The 20,160-nt window shown below is 31.0% G+C and overlaps 10 protein-coding genes across 10 annotated transcripts; 6 read left to right on the top strand and 4 right to left on the bottom strand.

Moving 5' to 3' along the window:
* Positions 1 to 225: 225 nt before the first annotated feature.
* BX663DRAFT_555916 (amino acid/polyamine transporter I) lies at positions 226 to 2,061 on the bottom strand (the record flags this gene model as incomplete). The annotated part of the gene is made up of 3 exons (XM_051531674.1): positions 226 to 1,695; positions 1,781 to 1,861; positions 1,954 to 2,061. The coding sequence occupies 3 exons, from the start codon at positions 2,059 to 2,061 to the stop codon at positions 226 to 228; spliced, it is 1,659 nt and encodes a 552-aa protein (XP_051378394.1).
* BX663DRAFT_582056 (uncharacterized protein) lies at positions 1,887 to 4,228 on the bottom strand (the record flags this gene model as incomplete). The annotated part of the gene is made up of 6 exons (XM_051532202.1): positions 1,887 to 2,395; positions 2,573 to 2,587; positions 3,112 to 3,355; positions 3,397 to 3,535; positions 3,595 to 3,919; positions 4,006 to 4,228. 6 exons carry the CDS (start codon positions 4,226 to 4,228, stop codon positions 2,277 to 2,279), a joined length of 1,065 nt encoding a protein of 354 aa, XP_051378393.1. The 3' UTR covers positions 1,887 to 2,276.
* Positions 4,229 to 6,240: 2,012 nt separating this feature from the next.
* Positions 6,241 to 6,830, top strand: BX663DRAFT_490109 (uncharacterized protein; the record flags this gene model as incomplete). The annotated part of the gene is made up of 2 exons (XM_051524939.1): positions 6,241 to 6,347; positions 6,422 to 6,830. 2 exons carry the CDS (start codon positions 6,241 to 6,243, stop codon positions 6,828 to 6,830), a joined length of 516 nt encoding a protein of 171 aa, XP_051378392.1.
* A 237-nt stretch (positions 6,831 to 7,067) lies between these two features.
* On the bottom strand, positions 7,068 to 9,209 carry BX663DRAFT_525181 (uncharacterized protein). Its single transcript, XM_051529729.1, has 6 exons — positions 8,974 to 9,209; positions 8,678 to 8,880; positions 8,283 to 8,592; positions 7,802 to 8,198; positions 7,452 to 7,684; positions 7,068 to 7,395 (listed from the first exon to the last, which is right to left on the bottom strand). The coding sequence occupies exons 1-6, from the start codon at positions 9,103 to 9,105 to the stop codon at positions 7,165 to 7,167; spliced, it is 1,506 nt and encodes a 501-aa protein (XP_051378391.1). The 5' UTR covers positions 9,106 to 9,209; the 3' UTR covers positions 7,068 to 7,164.
* Positions 9,210 to 9,480: 271 nt separating this feature from the next.
* Positions 9,481 to 11,573, top strand: BX663DRAFT_525178 (uncharacterized protein). Its single transcript, XM_051529728.1, has 2 exons — positions 9,481 to 10,432; positions 10,535 to 11,573. The coding sequence occupies exons 1-2, from the start codon at positions 9,558 to 9,560 to the stop codon at positions 11,343 to 11,345; spliced, it is 1,686 nt and encodes a 561-aa protein (XP_051378390.1). The 5' UTR covers positions 9,481 to 9,557; the 3' UTR covers positions 11,346 to 11,573.
* A 176-nt stretch (positions 11,574 to 11,749) lies between these two features.
* BX663DRAFT_525176 (PRELI-like family-domain-containing protein) lies at positions 11,750 to 12,607 on the top strand. The gene is made up of 3 exons (XM_051529727.1): positions 11,750 to 12,044; positions 12,111 to 12,268; positions 12,358 to 12,607. The coding sequence occupies exons 1-3, from the start codon at positions 11,841 to 11,843 to the stop codon at positions 12,548 to 12,550; spliced, it is 555 nt and encodes a 184-aa protein (XP_051378389.1). The 5' UTR covers positions 11,750 to 11,840; the 3' UTR covers positions 12,551 to 12,607.
* A 149-nt stretch (positions 12,608 to 12,756) lies between these two features.
* BX663DRAFT_443246 (peroxisome membrane protein) lies at positions 12,757 to 14,025 on the top strand (the record flags this gene model as incomplete). Its single annotated transcript, XM_051523556.1, has 5 exons — positions 12,757 to 12,856; positions 12,925 to 12,960; positions 13,014 to 13,269; positions 13,327 to 13,634; positions 13,718 to 14,025. The coding sequence occupies 5 exons, from the start codon at positions 12,757 to 12,759 to the stop codon at positions 14,023 to 14,025; spliced, it is 1,008 nt and encodes a 335-aa protein (XP_051378388.1).
* Positions 14,026 to 14,221: 196 nt separating this feature from the next.
* BX663DRAFT_525172 (Anp1-domain-containing protein) lies at positions 14,222 to 15,299 on the top strand. Its single transcript, XM_051529726.1, has one exon. The coding sequence runs from the start codon at positions 14,255 to 14,257 to the stop codon at positions 15,239 to 15,241; it is 987 nt and encodes a 328-aa protein (XP_051378387.1). The 5' UTR covers positions 14,222 to 14,254; the 3' UTR covers positions 15,242 to 15,299.
* Positions 15,300 to 15,511: 212 nt separating this feature from the next.
* BX663DRAFT_555910 (uncharacterized protein) lies at positions 15,512 to 15,966 on the bottom strand (the record flags this gene model as incomplete). Its single annotated transcript, XM_051531673.1, has 2 exons — positions 15,512 to 15,788; positions 15,857 to 15,966. The coding sequence occupies 2 exons, from the start codon at positions 15,964 to 15,966 to the stop codon at positions 15,512 to 15,514; spliced, it is 387 nt and encodes a 128-aa protein (XP_051378386.1).
* A 600-nt stretch (positions 15,967 to 16,566) lies between these two features.
* On the top strand, positions 16,567 to 17,425 carry BX663DRAFT_525170 (ribosomal protein L31e-domain-containing protein). Its single transcript, XM_051529725.1, has one exon. It carries the CDS (start codon positions 16,654 to 16,656, stop codon positions 17,056 to 17,058), a length of 405 nt encoding a protein of 134 aa, XP_051378385.1. The 5' UTR covers positions 16,567 to 16,653; the 3' UTR covers positions 17,059 to 17,425.
* The last annotated feature ends 2,735 nt before the right edge of the window (positions 17,426 to 20,160 follow it).

Here is a 20,160-nt window from a genome sequence, read left to right as displayed (position 1 = left end):
ATAAATATTTTCATTTGTTATCAAACTGAATAGCATACTTTTTTTTTCCGGCTCTATTGAATAAAAAATAAACATCTTATTATATGCAGTAAATAAATAACGAAAAAAAAAAAAAAAAAAAAAAGTAAATTTTATTTTCAGGAAAATACAGAACAGGGAGAGATGTCTGTTATAGAGTAAAAAGAAAGAAAGGAAAATAATAATAATAATAAAAGATAGTATAGACTATTGAGCAGTAAATGCCTTTTTATCATAGTCTTCATTTACTTTCTTAACTTTCTCCGAACCTGGACTAAAAGTGATAGATTCAAAATTATCATCAAAAGTAACAGGATTTAGTTGGCCTTCATCTTCTAAGCTTCTACCAGGACCATGGAACCATTCTTTAGCACGAAGGAAATAGTAGCTAAGAGATGCGACCATGACGAAAACAAAGATGACAGAGGCATAGTTCATGTTAGCGGCCGTGACAGGATACTCGGTAGGGCAAACGAAGAGAATAGAGGTGAAGAGAATCCAAAAGCAACTTACAAAGTTGATGATACCCGAGAAGGGGCCAAGATGGAAGGGACCTCGTTCAAACTTCTTGCGAGCGACTGTCATACGAAGAAAGATAGGAATGAAATAAGCTAAAGATGAAGCAATTGTATTGATGGAGACAATTGCATTAAAAGCCGTTTCATTCACTATATAGAGCAAACCAACAATAGCAGCAAAGATCACATTGGCCCAGACAGCAAAGATAGGGGTTTGAGTAGATTTATTAACGATACTTAACCATCGACTAAAAGGGGTAGCTCCATCACGAGCGAAGGCATAGATCATACGAGAACTACCCAATGTAAGAGCAGAACCAGAGAAGAACATAGCGCCCATGATGATAACCGTAAAGACAACCGTCCATCTATAGCCGACACCATCTAAGAAAATTTGAGTCATTTGAGGGCTTAGTGTAGACTCTACAATTTGACGTTGGAAATCTTGAACACAGAAATTGACAGAGAGCATAAAGATGAAACCTGTAATGGCAGCAGCGCCTATAGCATAGAGAATACCACGAGGAGCTGATCGTGCCGCATCACGGGTTTCTTCTGACATTTGTGCTGCACTATCAAAACCTGAAAGGGTATATTGAGATTGTAAGAGACCAATCAAGAATGCATAGGAATTTGATGAAAATCCCGTATCATTTTCAAAATAGGTAAAGACCCATTTAGCACTTGGTTTATTAGGTGTTAAGACAAGTGCGACAATGATGATCAACAAGGTACCTATAAGATGCCAATAAAGGGAACCTTGATTGAAAAAGCCGTTATACTTGATATGCATTGAATTAATAATGCCATGAATAAAGACAATCACTAAAAAGATACCATATTGCCAATAGACACCTGCATTATAATCAGGATTTGTGATTCCAATAACTGAAGACATAAATTCAGCTAAACCAAGATCAGCAGATGTAATGGCAACCGTAAGACCAAGCCAGTTACACCATCCTGTTAACCAACACATAATAGGAACCCATTGAGGAGGTGCCAAACGTGAAACCCAAATGTACAGACCACCTGTTACAGGATAGGCTGAACAAATTTCTGCGAGTGACAAGCCTACACCAAATGTGAAGACAGAAACGATGACCCATCCCCAAATAACGGCAATAGATCCACCAGACAACATAGCATCACCCCACATCTATAAATAATATAATAATAATAATTCAGTATATAAATATATATATATAAAGCCTTAGTACACTATCAACCCCTTTATTACTTACAGGAGTTAAACCAGATAAAATTGAACAGCAACCAAAGGCAATAGCAAAATTAGAAATAGTAGAAATCGTTTTACTCATTTCCTAAAAAATAAATAAATAAATTGATGTACATTTTATTTTGACAGCTGATTTGTTACACACACTACTATAGAATCAAAATTATATATTCTTACCTGCTTATAACCAAAAGATGCAAGAATTTCTTCTTCAGTAGCATAATGAGGAACATTAGCCTCTTCTACTTCATTACATTGTTTATGAACATAATGTTGATTTTCCATTGAATGTTATGTTGTTGTTGTTGTTGTTTATGATGCTTAATTGATTTCTTTGCTGTACTATATGTGTGTTTGTATGATATACGAAACAAAAAAAAACGATAGAGTAGACTAATCCAAAAAAAAACAAAAACCTTTGATAATTTTTGCTATTTATTTTTTTGAGTTGCGTCGACTTTTGCAAGTGAAAAGAAAAGAGAGAGTGCGACTTTTTTTTTTTAGAATAAAAAATTCAAATGGTTTAACTTTTGAATAAAAAATAACTCTCTCCCGTTGAAATTGTTTGAAAGTTTTTTATCCTCTTTGTGCTTCTTTTTCGCTTTTAACAGTAAAAAGTCTAAAGATGGGGAAAAAAAGAAAAAAAAAATTTTTTTTTTCTTTTTCGATTTATTAATTTTTTTTTTTTTACTCTCTAAGCAACAGCAGCGGGCATTCTTTGTTAGCTGGCAATATCCATATTTATACAGGTTAAGTTTTTTTCTATTCAAGCGGAGAAATGATGTACATCTTTTACCAAAATGATGTCGTACTTTAAAATAAAAAAAAAAGTGTTGTATGTTTTCTGAAAAGAGTATCGTACAATTCAGAGAAATAGTGTCACATATATGCAATAAAAGCAATGCCAAAGGGCAGAGAAATTTCTTGATTTATGGTTCTATATGCACAGACCTGGTTCTTAAGAAAAACAGTTTGAGAAATGGTAGATTCAGTCACACTGATGTTCAGGGCGATACGATATGAAAATCAGCAACGATGACAATAAACAAGTACTCAACATATCAGGGATTGATTTTTATTTACATATTGAAAGGTTTATGGTAATAAAAAAAAAGTCATTATTCTTCTCCAAATAAATCAATTTTTTTTTTGTTACAGATCGGGGGTTTTTTTTGGCTAAGTTAATGTTCTTGATATTGAAGGATTTTAAGGCACCAGCAAGAGAGTTATTATAAATTTCAATCAACTCCTTTTATGTTTCTTTGGGCGGAGACAAAGAAAAAGAAGAGTTTCGATGCTTGTTTAGAAAGACAAAATATTTCTTAACGAGCTTACTGGCAAAGGTAAGGGTTAAGTCATCTTGAGTTAGTACTCTTGATAGCAGCTTGTTTATCTGCTTTAGCTGTATTTTTTGGTATGCAAATGACTTGATTACGAGCGATGCAGCTGAATATATAATACTAAAATTTTCAACTGACAATGGATTCGCTGGCGAGAAACCTTTGTCCTTATACCTCTTGCTGTGGAACCCCCAGTTGTTTTTCGTATTTAGTTTATAGTATTGGTTCATTATCCTGTTCTTGCAAATATATATATATATTCGATGGTAATAAATACTACGTTGGTCGAGGTAGTTTCAGAGCTTGCTGTGATGGTTACTGGAAGTTCTTGGATTGATGACCCAAGGAAAGGAGAGAAAAATGTACCATCTACGGAGTCAAATAATTCACTTGTTTCAAGTAATTTAACATATCCAAACCTATAAGTTAATTCAAAGTAGTATTTCCCAAGTTTTATCTTTCTTCTGATGAAAGCTACAATTTTTTTTCGTATCCAATCTTCGAAAAATCAGCATAATCATCGATCTGGAAGTTGTTGTGAAAGAAATAGGAAAAATTAGTCATGAAAAACCAATAATTTTCCAATATAACAACTGATTTGACAAACTTGGGATCGTACTCATTAACAATTCTTGTGGCTTCCTCTGCATTCAGGTCTGTCTTTTTCATTAATAAATCGCCACCAAAATCATTTTTCCAGGCGAGATCTTCTTTAGAGTTGAAGAATCGGCTAATAGGAGAAGTAATCATACGACTAAGATTATCCTTTATGACTACGTTTTCTTTGTTGACAAGATCATAGTCTCGTTTCGAGATGTTTTTTTTTTTTTTTTTTTTTTTTTTTTTTTTTTTTTTTTTTTTTTTTTTTTTTTTTTTTTTTTTTTTGCACGCTCAACTCGTGTTCGAACTGCTTCTGGAGTGACAGTTTCAACAATATTAATAAGCTGCTTGTCTCCACTGATCTTTATATTGATATGATCCACTTCATCTTCTTCTACTATGTATTTGAATTTTTTGTAAAACCCTCGCCATTGTAATTTAGAAAACCACCTTCTAGGAAAATAGAATCCACCCTTTAGCATTACTTTTACTGCAGTATATATACGTGACATATTTTTTTTTAGATATGATACTCTTTTCAAAAAACATACGACATTGTTTTTTTTTAAGTGTGGCACTTTAATTTTTCTTCTTGCAACATCATTTTAGCAAAAGGTGTATAATACGTGCAAATCGAGATAAAAAAAACTGATCTTCCTGACCAAGAGATATTTCTATTTGTTTATAAATATGTAAACTCAACTTTATCATGTAGATAATCTGATAAAGAAACAATTATGTTGCTGTGTTGAAATTTGATTATTGTGCTGAAACATTTTTTCTTTTTTTAGAAAAAAAGTAAGACAAAAGTTGATATAAATTACAGACAGACAAAGGAGTTGAGATTAGTTCAAAAGGAGAAAATACATAAAATAATTCATTAATACAAGAACAATAATACCCAAGATGTATGTGTATGTATATGTACTATACTCAGATTGAAGTGATATCATGAGAGAATGAAAAACACAAATAATATATCAACAACCAACAAAAAATATAATGTATTTATTTTTTATAATCTTAACGTGAGAGTATCAACTAGGCGGTTTTATTTTTCTTCTTGTCAGAGGCCCAACAATCTCTTTTGCATAAGCATCCAAGAAGAAGGAGCTACAGTAGGATTTCATTACTTTAATCCCCAATGAACAGTTATGTCATCTTGACTTATCTCCTCTCTCATAAAATAAATACAAAACAACAGTGGATAGACATATCAATACTCCATCTAAGAATAATAGTTAAATAATTCTTTTTAATTAAGCTTTGTTACTTACCGAATAAAATACTGTTACTTAACAAATAATAAAATAGACAGATAATTTCTCGTATATAAATGCTTTCTATTTTAAAAAAAAAAAGATTAAAATGCTTATAATCATAGTAAATATCATCATCTACACATGTTATTAATATTTTCTTTTCTTGTAGTACATTGAAAATTGAATCATTCTTACCCTCTAAAATTTCTGATTTTGATTTGTACAGACTTTTCTGACTATTACTAGTACTCGAAGGAAATTAATACTTGGCAATTCGCTTATTCATCATCTCCTCATGTTACTAACTGAATTAGATTCTAAGTACTATTCTTTTATCTCTATATTGGTTCTAATTTTATTAAGATATCTGAACAACACAGAAGATTATTATTTAAAGAGTTTTATATATAAAGTTGCTTTCTTTAGGGTAAGTTCCCATCATGAATTGTTTCTAGGTTTCAAGTTTTAAATCAGAACTATTCTGGCATTAATTCGTTTATACATATGAATATGAACTTGATGACCAGTTGAAAAAAGTTCTAACATTATAACTTAGTTGTGAAATGCGAAGACTAGTCCTTTTTAAATTAATATGAAGATTTATAAATCAATTTACTATAGTTTTAAGTATACCATATATTAGCATCTTATAAGCAAGTCCCTTAAAGATATAGATATTTTTCATTAAGTTGCGCGTCAAAATTAGAATAAAGTGTGTTATTTTCATTTATCACTTTATACATGAAGATTTTGTATCTGTACATATATTTGCTATAGACAGAGTAAGTTAAAATACTAAAACGGCATATTTTGTGCTTTTTTTTTTTTTTTTTTTTTTTTTGGGATAATATCAAAATGAGTAGATGAATGTTTAAATAAAATAATTAGAAAACTTGGATTATACGCTTAACTATATATGTGTTCTTATTATCAGTTTATATAAAGGAAATAAACTAGAACGTAATATAGTTGTATTATGTTGTATAAATGCTAGACATTTTGTAAAACTTTACTGATTAAATATGCTTCAATTTTATTTTGAATATGAAAAGTTTTGCAAGTTATACATAAAATGATTAAATAGTTATCTTCTTTATCTTTGTTTTTACCACTTAGTATTAAAACCGTTAAATTGATAAAATAAAATAAAAAATGGCTTGAATTAAACTATATATAAAGGGTAAACATTTCTTAAATCCATTATCCTAAAAATCCTTCAACACAAACTACTTCTTGTTTTTAAATCTTGATCTTGCTGTACGATGACAAACCATTTTAGTTCTCTTGCTTTCCTCTTGTTTACTCTCTTAGTAACCTTGATTCAGCTTTCTAACGCTGCCCCAGCTGATAGTCAAGATATGGCTAATAGGTACAGAATGTTATATATAAATGATGCATACATGATAGATAACTTTTTTTTTATTTATTATTCATTATAAACAGAGATATACAACTCCATCAGGTATTGCCCTATCCATATTGTGATCCAAGATTTCCCTGTGTTGATCCTAGGTTCCCTCCTCCTTGGATGTTCCCCATTGGTCCTATTCTTCCTCAACCTCCTTTGCCTCCCATATCCACTCCACCTACTCCACCTACTCCACCTACCCCTCCTATTATTGTCTTACCACCACTTGTACCACCCTTCGTTCCACCTACTCCACCAACTCCACCTACTCCTCCTGGCGTTATCTTCCCACCCTTCGTTCCACCTACTCCTCCTACTCCACCTACCCCTCCTGGCGTTATCTTCCCACCCTTCATTCCACCTACTCCACCTACCCCACCTACTCCTCCTGGTGGCGGTGGCACCCCACCTACCCCTCCCACTCCACCTACTCCTCCATTTTAATTATGTATAAAAGCAGATTGTTTTCATGATCATATCTGTTACTAACAATGTCGGTATCTCCCCCCCTTTCTTTTGCAAAGTACTTGAAAAATAACATAAAATAAAATAAAAACGCCTTCTCCATTGCTACGTTATTAAAAAAAAAACACCCCTTTATTATTATATAGTACCTTTTATTTATTTACTAATAAAGAAATACTATATAATTGCAACTTTATATGATGTGTATAAAACAACTCTTTAATATAAATACAAAGTTTAGGAGTGTTTTTATTATTATATTACAAATTCTCTATGTATGAAAAAAAAAACTCTATAAGTGTATATATAAATTCTAAATTATATTTTTTACACGCTTGACAGAGGATTGACCATCAAGATTGTCATCGTCTGGAATGAATACTACATCATATGATCTCTTTTTGTTATTATTCATGGTATTGTCATCTTCCTTCTGTTGAAACATAGAAACAACAGAATAAGCATTATTGTATTCTCGTAAAAATTTGTCTTGTTCAGGATATTTATTCAATATACTCTTGAGCTGATAATCAATATAAAGGTCCTATGTATTATATTATATGTTAATCACTATACAACTACATATATTTGTATATATACCTGAATTCCACGTATTTTAATATAACAGAGTGGACATTTCCAATTCATGGATTTGACTTGAAATTTAAAAAATACAACTGCATCAAAACAAGTATTATGTTTACAAAAAATACAACGAGTAGGATGTTGAATTTTTTCTAATGAAATAGGGTCAAGCATTGAAATCACTTCAGCACCTGTATATACTTCAATATCATCATCATCATTATTATTTCGTTCTTCTTCATCGTCATCTATAGATTTAATATTATAAGTATTTGTATACATATATATATATACACATAAATCTTCGCTTCCTTCTCCCCTTCCCCTTCCTTTTCCTTTTTCTTTTTTTTTTCAAGTCTTATTACCATTCCACTCTTTTATAAATGTATCTGCACAAGAAAGGAAGAGCTGTTCCATTTTTGCTAAATTTAATCTATCATGCGCTTGGTCATATGGGTTGAGAAGCTCGACTACCTTTTTCTGTACCTCCTCCTGTTGTTCCAACGGTATTGTTTTCTTACTTGATCGTTCCATCGCTCTTCCAATATAAAGAGCAGATGTTTGTAGATAGAGTTGACTAGCCAATTCTTCTTCTGTCTTTTCAACGACAGCACATACTGAGATATGTCGTATTGTACTAGGCTTTTCTTTTCCAAATACAAATTGAAATTTGACAGAACCTGTACTTCGACGATTTGCCTTTTGTATTTGAACTGACTTTTCTGTAATATCAATATGTTTAAACCCATCTAGATGAATATCCTAAACACCCAAATAAAATAAAATAAAATAAAATGAATAAAAATACTTGGTGTTACTCATTATTTTTCTTTTTCTTTTCCTTACTCTGTCAGATTGGGTAAGACAATCCTTGTCGTTTTGATCCACAAACAATTTAAAATCAGAAGAGGGAGTCCAGGACATAAATTCAGATGTCCAAAGGTATAAAAAGAGACGTACATTCAGATTTGAAGATGCATGACCTTCTACTACAATAGATCGATTTAATTTCTTTAATGGTATATCAATAGAAGAATTTGATGCATTTGTATGCCAATTCACATCTATCCGAAAAAGTTCTTCAAGTCTTTCATATTTGTCTGTAGTAGGTAGCTTGTCATATGCCAAATCAATCGATTTTGCCTGAGGTGAGCGACTAAAGAAAGAAAAAAAGATTACATGATATTATTTATCTAAGAGAGATAACTACAAAAAAAATGTGTTAATATATCTTATGTTACCCTTCTCTTTGATCTTGGTAATGATGTTCACTTGCTTTAATAATAGGATATCCAGGAAATAAAATAGAGATCAAAACTCTTGAGTGATCACCTTGTCGAATATGGGTACTTGGACATTTCTGTTGAGTAATACCCTTATTCAATAAATATTGATGTATTTCTGCCATTTTAACTTTATTCAACTTGAAATAATTATAAGGGTCCTAATTAGATAAACATTTATATAAATAAGGATATTGGTACCCCTCTCCCTCCTCCCCCTTTATTTTATATTTATATGTAAATCATGTATATACCATTAAAAATTCAACAGATTGTCTAAATGACTTTAATCCTAATATTTTTTGACCGAGATCTCGAAACTGGGCTCGAGTTAGAATAGGCTGTGTTGAGCGTAATCTACGTCTTTTATATAGATTAGTGTTCATGTCAATGTCAAAAAGGAAGATCAAAAGGTGAAAAAAAAAAATCTAAATTAGGACCAATGCGACGAGAGAAAAAAAAAGTCACTTTAAAAAGTAGCATTAAAATACTGAACTTCTCCCAATGTCGATATATAAAAAAAGATTTGCATATAAAAGCATCATAATTATAATTTGTATGGCAAAGGTTATCAAGAGTAATACATATTCATTAGTTGAATTCATTCTCGCTACTTTTTTTTTTTCCTTTTTTTTCCTTTTCTTTTTTTGGTTATATATCAAGTGGTTTGCTGTAATTTATTATGAGGTCCAAATAATCGAAACAAATTATATTAAGTTTTATTTTTATTTATTTATTTTTTTTTTTTTTTCTGTCTCCTACAATAATAAACTATGGCAAAATAAATAAATAAAATAATAATAATTATAATAATAATAATTTTCTACTTATCTAAAATATGACCAAAATAAGATCACTGAATGATAAAGATGAAATAGACCAAAAGCAACAGCAACAGCAACAACATAGTCATAATTTATTTAACTGGTTAAATAATGTTAAGCATCGTCACGATGCAAAGCTAACAGAGACTACTGAAACATCCACTAAAAGTAATCCTGAACTACCACCACGGCTACCTCCCCCGTCTTCACCACAACCGATGGATATCAATCATAACCATCTTCTTACCACACCACATGATACCACAAATGATAGTGCAAGTTATTTGTCAGACGATAAAGTATCTATTCGTAGCAAAGCAACTTCTCTCTTTTCTCGTCATTTTAAAGATGATGTCATTCATTTTCACCGACCCCATGGGCTTTTATTTGGACGAAAACAGCCAGAAAGTAGTGCTTCACTTGCATCTTTAAATCCACCACAGGATCCTTCTTACAGCTGTTCCTGCTGTACTCAACGCCGTAATAGTAGAGATACAACTTCGAATGATGCGGATGACGAAGGAACATCGTCAACAGATGAAGATAACGGCAGTATCCGATCCAAAGATTGGACAAAGCACCCACCGTGTCTTTGTCACAACACCGCTGAAATAACTCCAACCCATGAACTCGTCAGTCATAATAAAGTGTCTCGAAATAATTCGGTTTTTTCCTTACCAAAGGACATTGATAAACCTGAAGTTGGATTCAAAAAATTAAAAAAGGATGGTGATTTAGTCGATTGGGATGAACTGAGCTCATTTTTGGAAGAAGAAGAAGAGGAGGAGGAAGAAAGACATCGTGGTAGCATTCATGTGTGTCAATCATCAAATAAAATACATTTACGCTCCATGATTCGAAATGACTTGATTCATCTTGCATTAAATGGGTATGTTCCATCAAATCTATACAATACAATACAATACAATACAATACACACACCTCTATTCACACATTCTATTTTCTTTATTTATTTAAATTTATAAATTAGACCCTTTAAAAGTCCTTTATCATCAGATACCAGAAAACATATTTTACATATTGGATGTAGCGATGGTGCCTGGTGTATGGAAGTTGCCAAATTGTTTCCTAATTGGCTAGTAGTGGGTATCGATGACCGATCGGGTGGCCCTCTCTTACCCGATCAACATAAGGCACCCAAAAACTTTAAATATATTCGTTGCTTCTATGATATTTTGAGAACTATTAAAGATTTCCCGAGTAATGCGTTTGACCTCGTATGCGTTCGATTTTTGTTAGACGCATACGGGAACTGTACTTATAAGGACTTGATCCATGAGGCCGGTAGGATCTGTAAACCTAATGGCTTTGTGGAAATTTACGAACTGGATTTGAGAATTTATGGCAATCCAAAGGCAGGACCTGTGACTCATAAACTAAATACTAAACTGTATCGTGCTATGGAGACACACAATTTAAATCCTCGTTTAGCTCGAAGTCTAGGACTTATGATCCCTACCATGTTTGAGCACCCATCTGGCCATGACGCAGCCATGATGGAAAGAAGGAAGGGTTCATCTGATTTTGAAGCTAATTATGTTTCATTACCTTTGGGTGTTTGGGGTGGTCGATTAGGAGTCATGTTTCGTGATAGTATTGTAGACTTTTTCACTGATTTTCAGGAGCATATGGATGCAGATTCCTTAGCTAGTTATGACGGTAGTGTCAGTAGTGTTAGTGATGGTATCCCATATGATAAAGATATTGAGACAATGTTACTTGAGATGGAGTCACAAAAGGCCTTTATGAATTTACATTATGTTTATGCAAAGAAATCATAGAAAAAAAAAGAGATAATACATACATTATTCATAATAAAGAATACACATGTCATTGATCATTAATATACCATTGCAGTAGTATTTATGTATAATCTAATAAAAAAAAATAAAATAAAATAAAGGCTAAAAACTCAAATTATGAATATCTTATAGTCTATATGTAGGTTCATCTTCTATATCATGTTGATTAGATGATCACTAGGTGATAAACTTAGACGCGGTTCTTACGTAATACATTCTAATAAAATAAAAAAAATCTACTCAATCATGTCTACAAATTCATTTTTTTTTTAGGCAGAATATATGCGCACCCTGCTTTATTCGTGTTGTTGTACAACAAAGCACCCCTAAGATCTGTATTCATGTTTATAAAACTCCTTAAATTTTTTTTTGTTTCTTTTTTTTTTTTTTTTTGTTATTCCGGCTTTCTCCACATAATATCCCCCACATCTTTGTTTTTTTTTTTCCAAGCTTTTTTTTTTTTAAAAAATAAAGATGAAATGGTTCAAGACAACACATGTCTTTAATTATGAATGGAATTTGGTATCAGCAGCGCAATGGCAAAAATATCCAAATGAAAGTTGTCCTCATGTAGCCCATGTTGATGTACTCAATCGTACAATAGATCCCGAGACAGGCATCTTGACTACTGAGCGACTTATTACAGTGAATCAAAATATACCCACTCTTATCAAGAAGGTCTGACTTATTATTCAGAATAAAGTTGAGCCCCTAAATTTTAAATACTGATACTATAATTATTAGATTCTTGGCTCTAGCTCTATTCAATATGTAAGAGAGATATCCGTTATTGATCCCAAAAAAAAGACTTTTACTATGCATTCGATAAACCTAACCTTATGCCATTTACTGACATGTAATGAAACAATTATATATCAAGAACATACAGAAGATAATACAAAGTAAGAAAGGGGAAAAAAAAAGCGCGCGTAATATAACATAATAGAGTATACTATGCTGAATCCCTTTTTTTTTTAACTGATAATATTAGAACTAAATTTTCACAAGAGGCAACTATATCAGCAGGAAGTGGATTAATGTCAGGATGGTCTAATGTTTTAGAAGAATTTTCAATAAGAAGATTTAAACAAAATGCAGATGTAGGCCGTATTGGGTTTAACAAAGTATTAGAACGTTTTGTTGTGATGGCCGAAGAAGCTCAACAAAAACAAAAGCAAATATAAAAAATAAATAAAAAATAAAAAAATTGTTTAAAAAAGTTACAAAAAAAAAAAATAAAATAAAATAAAATAAAATAAAATAAAAGCTGACACATGTTAAATTACTGTGTATCTTTTTTTTTTTTTTCATTTCTTTTTTCTTTTCTTTTCTTCTCTTTTTATACATCTATAAATATATACAAGTGAAAAAAAAAAAAAGATTATACATAATGGAGTATTTAAACTTGTATGAAGATTTTTTATTAAAAAATGCTTCACAAATAACTAGCATAGAAACATCCCTTAGATCCCTTACATATATTTTACCTGGTATAGTATCTCTCAATTTTGTATATTCTCCCTTTTCTTTTCTAATATTTATTTTATTTTTTAATTAGGTCGATTTCATGATGCTGAATTAGCTTCTCAAGCTTGTAAGTAAATCCATCTTTCAGTACGAATGAATGACTCATTAGTTTTTATATAGTATATGCCACTTTAAATTTGATAGGTCTCTATCATAATTCTATCTTGAGAAGGGCAGTGCAAGAGAATACAAACATGGAAGAGTCTGCTTTTAATAAGTATATTCGATTTTGGTCTTCACGATCCAAGTTAAATTCAACTGCTTCAGTTTTACTGTCCATCATGACTTATACTCAAGTATTAATGGAAATGGCTGTTCTAAAAAAATTAGATAAAAAAAGACAATGGCAACTCATTGTCTTGATCGAAAGTTTAAAGTAAAAGAAAAGAAGAGGGAAATAAGATGGCATGAATTCAATTTTCTTTTTTTATAGAGTCCTGTTGAGATTGGTTGTTTTTCAAACAACAGGTCAAAGAATGACACTTTATCCTAATCACTTGCAAAGAGATGTCGATCCTTCCACTTTAGTTACTCAAGACGACAACAACAAAGATGAATGGATTGGAAAGAGAACTGGCATCAAAATACCTTCCCTTAAATCAGAAATGGATGTAACAGAATATTTATTGTCTAAAGTATTGACACCTGAAAAACTTTGTAAACCAGAACAAATGGTGCAAGTTCAAAAGAATATATCCAAACTAGGCGAATTACTTTATATCATTAGACCTTTAATTTATGGTAAGATTTTTTTTTTTTTTTTGAATCAAATAAAGTAAAAGAGAGAGAGAGAGAAGGATCGACTTATTTTATTTCCCGTATAGTTATTTCAATTTTACGCTGGGGCAAAAAATCATGGAAACCTTGGGTTTTATCTATTTTAATTGAACTTGTATCATTATTAAGTTTAAAGAAAGGTTATAAAGTAAATAAGGGAAGTTATAACAATAACATGATGCCTTTAGAAAAGCAAGAATATCACAGAAGGTTAAAATTAATCTTATTAAATCTGATGCGAGGTGCCTTTTATGTTAAAATGACTCGACCTCGACTTGAAAGATTTTGTAATAAAGCTGAATCGAAGCCTATTTTATCAATCATTGCAGGTAAAAAAAAAATAAAAATAAAATAAAAGTAAAATAAAATAAATAAAAACAAAAAAAACTAATATCTTTGTCTTTAGGTGTGCTTCGAGACTATTTACCTTTATGGGAACAAATTTATTTCTACACTTCCGCTTCTTAAGGAAATGTTGGAGTGTTTTTATTTTTTTATTTTTTTTTACCCCTTATAATATAAATAAAGTCCGTTTCTTTTTCTCTTTTTTTTTTTTTTTTTTTCTTATACATCTTTATACAATAATGCTAATTAATTCAAGATTTCAACTCACTTGTATTGCCTTAGCTAGTTGTATTTTATTATATTTCTTTTTTAATAATTCTATAGCAAATACAACTAAATGTAATAGAATACCAGCTTCTGAAAAACACCTATATTCTTTTCGCGATTTAAATAATCAAGAGATATCCAATGCAACACTAAGCCAAGTCTTGATTTTGACTCCATTCAAGCAATCGGTTCAATTTATTGATCGTTATTTTGATAATATAATTAAACTAACTTATCCTCATCATCTCATCTCACTTGGATTTCTTGTCTCTGATTCTACAGATGGAACGATTGAAAGACTACAAGAACGATCTCAACTCGACTCACATCGTTTTCATAGTATACACATCTTGAAAAAAGATTTTCAATATGACTTGGCAACCAATGAAGATCGACATGCGTTTGAGGTACAAGTGCAACGACGATCCATAATGGCCAAAAGCCGCAACACATTATTATCATCGGCTTTAACTCAGGACCATGATTGGGTCCTTTGGTTAGATGGCGATGTTGTTGATTATCCAGAAACTCTTTTAGAAGAACTGATTGGCATGAATAAGGATGTACTAGCGCCCAATTGCTTTTGGCACTCTTATAACGAGGAAGGTGGATATGATAAGAATAATTGGCAAGAGACACCGGAAAGTTTAGAGTTTCAAAAGACATTAGCAGCAGATCAGGTGTTAGTGGAGGGATACCCCGAGTTGATTACACATCGAAAGTTAATGATCGACATGCGACATGAGGATGGTCAGACAGATTTATTTTATACTGTACCTTTAGATGCAGTAGGTGGAACATGTACATTAGTGAGGGCTGAGGTCCATCGTGCTGGGGCTATTTTCCCTCCTTTTGTATTTCAACATCAAGTAGAGACAGAGGGACTGGCTAAGATGGCAAAGGCACTAGGTTATGAAGTTTGGGGATTACCAAATTATTTAGTTTATCATTACATCTAATATTTTAAATAATAATAATAAAAATAGGACTAATTGACGTTCATACTGTTTTATAGTATACAATAGATTAAATAAGACATATAGATATCAAGTATATTTCAAAGGAGTTTAATATGTATTTTTTTATTTTATATGTAAATATGTATAAAAATATATAATCATATATATATAATATATGCATATATACATGGTAATCAATTTTTTTTTAGTTGGTAGAGGGAGGGGGGGGGAGAAGAAAATAGTAAGAAGTCTTAATATATATCAGCCATTTTAAGCTTTAGCCAAGTTGTCTTCATGGGAACGAAATCCAGGAGGAGTAGGTGGGGTAGGTGGGGTAGGTGGAGTAGGTGGGAAGCGTCCACCACCACCACCACCACTACCAGGAGGAGTAGGTGGGGTAGGAGGAGTGGGAGGAGTAGGAGGACCAGGACGGGGACGACGACGTTGAAGAGCCTGAATATCTTCAGCAGAAGCTATGTAGTAAGGCCATGGCCAAGCATAAGGCACAGTGAATGCAGCAGGATCATAATAAGCAGCTTCATATCCCCTAATATATATTTAAATAAAAGATTAGCATGTTAAATACCAAACAAAGAAAAGTTTATATTTATATACATTGTAGTAGCCTCATTAGATTGAGCAACAGGAGCAGCACTTGAAGCCTGCATGAGAGCACCTAAAGTGGCAGCCAAAAGTAAACTAGCAGAAGTAAAGAAAGCCTTCATTGTTAAAAAGATAATTGAGTGTTTGTTATTAGAATGGAAACAAAACAAAAAAGAAAGTACGAAAAGTTTGCCTTTTTATATTACTTTGATTTAGTTTTTTTTTCTTTTGCTTCTAATATTTTATCATCAATGAATAAGAGAAAGGTGTATATTGTAATGACAATCATTTAATCAATATAAAATACATTTAAAAGAGGCTTCCTAAGGTAGGTAAAATAAAACCTAGTTTCATTAAAAGATGTTATTTATCATTTATTATATACAAGAGCCAAGTTGGGCTCAGTAAACAACAAATAATCTTTTATCAATAACATAAAGAAACTACTTTTTTTTTAAACAACAAAACCTGATTTGTTATCTATCTATTTTTATTAAATCATATCTTATAAAGTAACTTTTTTTTTCTTTTTGATACAGTACTACATCACCACTCAATACATATATACAATGCTACTTTATTAAAAGTACTAATATTTAGTTATTATCATGACTATTCTTCTCTACGAAGCGGACATTTAAAATATCAAATGGAGTGGTTGACAAGAAAAAAAAAAAAAAAAGCCAACTTACAAGTTAAAAGTAAAGAAATCCTTCTTTAATCTACTATTCAAGGTAAATAGTTGCATCCATCCATCCATCTAATTTATCTATTAAACTTACATAATTATTTGTAATAATAATAATAAGATGTCCAAGTCCACTCCTCAAAAGCGTTCTACCCTTGCTGATGTTGTCACTCGTGAATATACCATTCACTTACATAAGCACGTCTTTGGTCGTTCTTTGAGAAAGCGTACTCCTCACGCTGTTAAGGCTGTCAAGGCCTTTGCTCAAAAGGCTATGGGTACCAAGGATGTTCGTCTTGATCCCGCTTTGAACAAGGCTCTCTGGTCTCGTGGTGTCAAGCACATTAACCATCGTATTCGTGTCCGTATCGCTCGTAAGCGTAACGATGATGAAGATGCTAAGGAAAAGCTTTACTCTTATGTTACCTATGTTCCTGTTGCTAGCTTCAAGGGTAAGTGTTATATACTATATATATTGATATATATATATTTGTATACATGTACATATATACACATATATATATAGAAAGGCGGTTGAGGAGAAAGGGTTTTTAGACTTTTTGCAATCAAGTGATCACTGCGATTCCGCGTAATTCAATTAAAAAGAATTGAGCAATTTTTGTAAATTGTCAATCTTTTTTCTCTTTTTAATTGATTTTCCGGCCAGTTAGTTGAGCGCATGAGGTTGGAGTGTAAACATACCAAAATTCAAGTTATTTGTTAAATAACATTTTGGTTTCTCCTATCTATGAAGCGACATTTTATCTAACTCAATTTCCTTTTTTTTCATTTTATTAGGTCTTAACACTGAAGTTGTTGAGGATGAAAACTAAAAGAAAAAAAATTATATGTAATATTATTGATAATAAAGCAAACACTTTGGAATTAAAGTTAATCTGCATATATCTGTTGTTTATTAAACAAGGGGAAGTCATAGTTGCATTTGACAGCTTGGTATAAAAGTAGACTGTCATGTTCAGTAAAGGGTATATTACGTAATAAGTGCGTTTATGTTATTGGATAGTAATATGTATGTACATGTATAATTGAACTCTTTTAACGAGAGAAAACTTCAAGAAAAAGAAAAGAAACGTAGCTTAGTACTTGCTCTTTTTTTTTTTCAATATGCTATACAACAGTATTTGTATAGGTCTTTCCTACCTCTACTGTAAACTAATTAATAGCTATAAATTTATTTAAATTTGTTCAAGGAAAATCATTTTTTCGTCTTATTCTAGAAACATAAATAGATTTATACGTTAAATATCATATTTATTATGCTTGCAATCTCGATGTGAATATAACAAAAAACTAAGCAATCTGTATGTTCTTTTATGTTGACTATACTGATGAGGATGTTACAAATTATATACATAAAAAAAAAAAGGCCATGACTGATACGTTTCCTGGTTTGATGATTTGATACAGTTAATCTGCAACAATTTACCTAACTACCAAGAATCATTAAGATATTTAATTCATAATGGATATGAAATTATAGGTTATGCTCGCGGGTTTTCTATCAATGATACCAGGATCAAGCTTCTTTAAGACGGGATGGACAATTTTACATGAAAGATCATTTACAACAAGAGTACATCTATCCATCTGCAATTATTCATTCATTCTATTTTTTTGAACGAGATTTTTTTTAAAAAAAAAATAAAATAACGAATGTATAATCGATAAACTAAATCAAGTTATAGGGTAAAATAAATCTTTCTGTACAGACAGAATAGCTTCTTTTCTTCCCTGCTCACATTTGAAATTACTCTTTCTTCCTGTCTCTTAAGTTTTTTTTTTTTTTTTTTTTTTTTTTTTTTTTTTTTTTTTTTTTTTGAACTGGTTCAGGCAATACAGTAAAATTTATTATTACCTTGTGCTCATTTAGGTTTTTTCATATTCAGATAAATAGATTTCATTTTATTCCTCGTGGTAAGTTATAAAATAAGCTGATTAAAAATGGTCACAATTATAAATTTGAAGGTGAAATGATCTATACAAGAATTGACTGTCAAAGCTTATATGAGTAGTATTAAATATATAGTTAAATGTTACTATTATGTCTTCTGCTATAAGATAATCAAACAAACTAGTATCGTTATTATTCATCATCATGCTATTACTTTATTCATACTGTATTAGCTTATATAGCCTTAATCTAAAGTATACAGGATACTTATTCTATGGATAAGTTTAATACTACCTAGAGTTCGAAATCTTTTACTATGGGGGGAGGGAGGGACTATTCTGCTTTAGTAACATAATACTAGTATCTCTATTATGGACAGTCTGTATATTGTATCAACTTTTTTTTTTCTTTTTATGACTACTTTTAGTGAGCGTATATTTATCACTATTACCTCCATTATCCTCTATTATTAATATCTCTACCGTATAGCATGGTTGCTAATACTGTCAAAAAAATAAAAATAAAGCATCATTCTAAATCTTTGACGGGCTACGGCAATATATGTCGTTATATTATTTTATTTTAGTTATTTTTTTAAAAACTGTAGTGAGAAAAAAAAAATTATTCCTGTTCCCATAATGTCTATTACCAACAATACTGTATTTAATAATAGCATTAAAATAGAACTGATAAAAAAAAAATTACGCGTAAAGATTACAACATACTATACAAGAACATAATTACCAGTATAATCATGTATATACATGTCTATTTTATCGATATATTAAATTTGATAAAATGTATATAACAAAAATATTATAATTCAAAAAATTAACTATTTATAATCTAACTATAGCCTAACACTCTAAAGTTACTATACTTGCGTGTTTTTTATTTATTTATTTTTGTTTAAGTTTGGACACTCAATATTCAAGTCATTAGTTTGAATAACACAAAGTTTTTTTTTCATAATATGATAATTACTATGCACTAGTGCATTAGGTACTTAATGAGAAGGCAGAAAGAGGAGATCTCCGATTGTATGGGGTATTTGCATATGGGGACAATATATATATTGAATCAACTCTATTGAACAGTGGGATCAGAGTGAAAAAGGACAATATGACCGTGAGATAATCATACCAAGATACCAACTGAGGCCCCCTCCATTTCGAATGGATTATACCTTGGGAAAATAAAGGATAGAATCAATCATTTATATGTTACGACAGGTTGATAAACACTCAGAATTGCTAGCAGACTATCTTTCCTTTCATTTCTCAAGAAGAAAAGTAGATTAAACTTTTTTTTTTTTTTTTTTTTTTTTGTTCAAGGCAATATGTGCTGTGGCTTTCAATAGAATGAATACATTATTTCTAAAGAGGCACTTTGTAAAAGGTGAAGCCATCATGAACAATTATCAGAAGGTTGAAGATAAGGTATTAGTTTTGTAAATAATGTATCCTCTAAAGAGCAAGAGGTTGAAAAATAAATTGAGCTTGTAGTATACTTATACGTCCTTGTAGAGTAGAAAGTTTGATAAAATTCGAGATTACCTTTGTAAAAGGTATAGAATGATCATTACAGATGATAGAGGCAATCGTCAAAAGTTTCTATGATTTTGATGTTAAGAATATATTGATAAATAAGCCATGCTTCTTGATTATTAGAAGACAATGAAAGTATATATATATATATTATCGTTACCAGCACCAA

The sequence above is a fragment of the Cokeromyces recurvatus genome, assembly GCF_025118155.1.
Source record: "Cokeromyces recurvatus strain NRRL 2243 chromosome Unknown BX663scaffold_41, whole genome shotgun sequence".
Lineage (NCBI taxonomy): Eukaryota > Fungi > Mucoromycota > Mucoromycetes > Mucorales > Mucoraceae > Cokeromyces > Cokeromyces recurvatus.
Note: the sequence above shows the minus strand (reverse complement) of the source record. Positions and strands in the feature narration are given on the sequence as shown.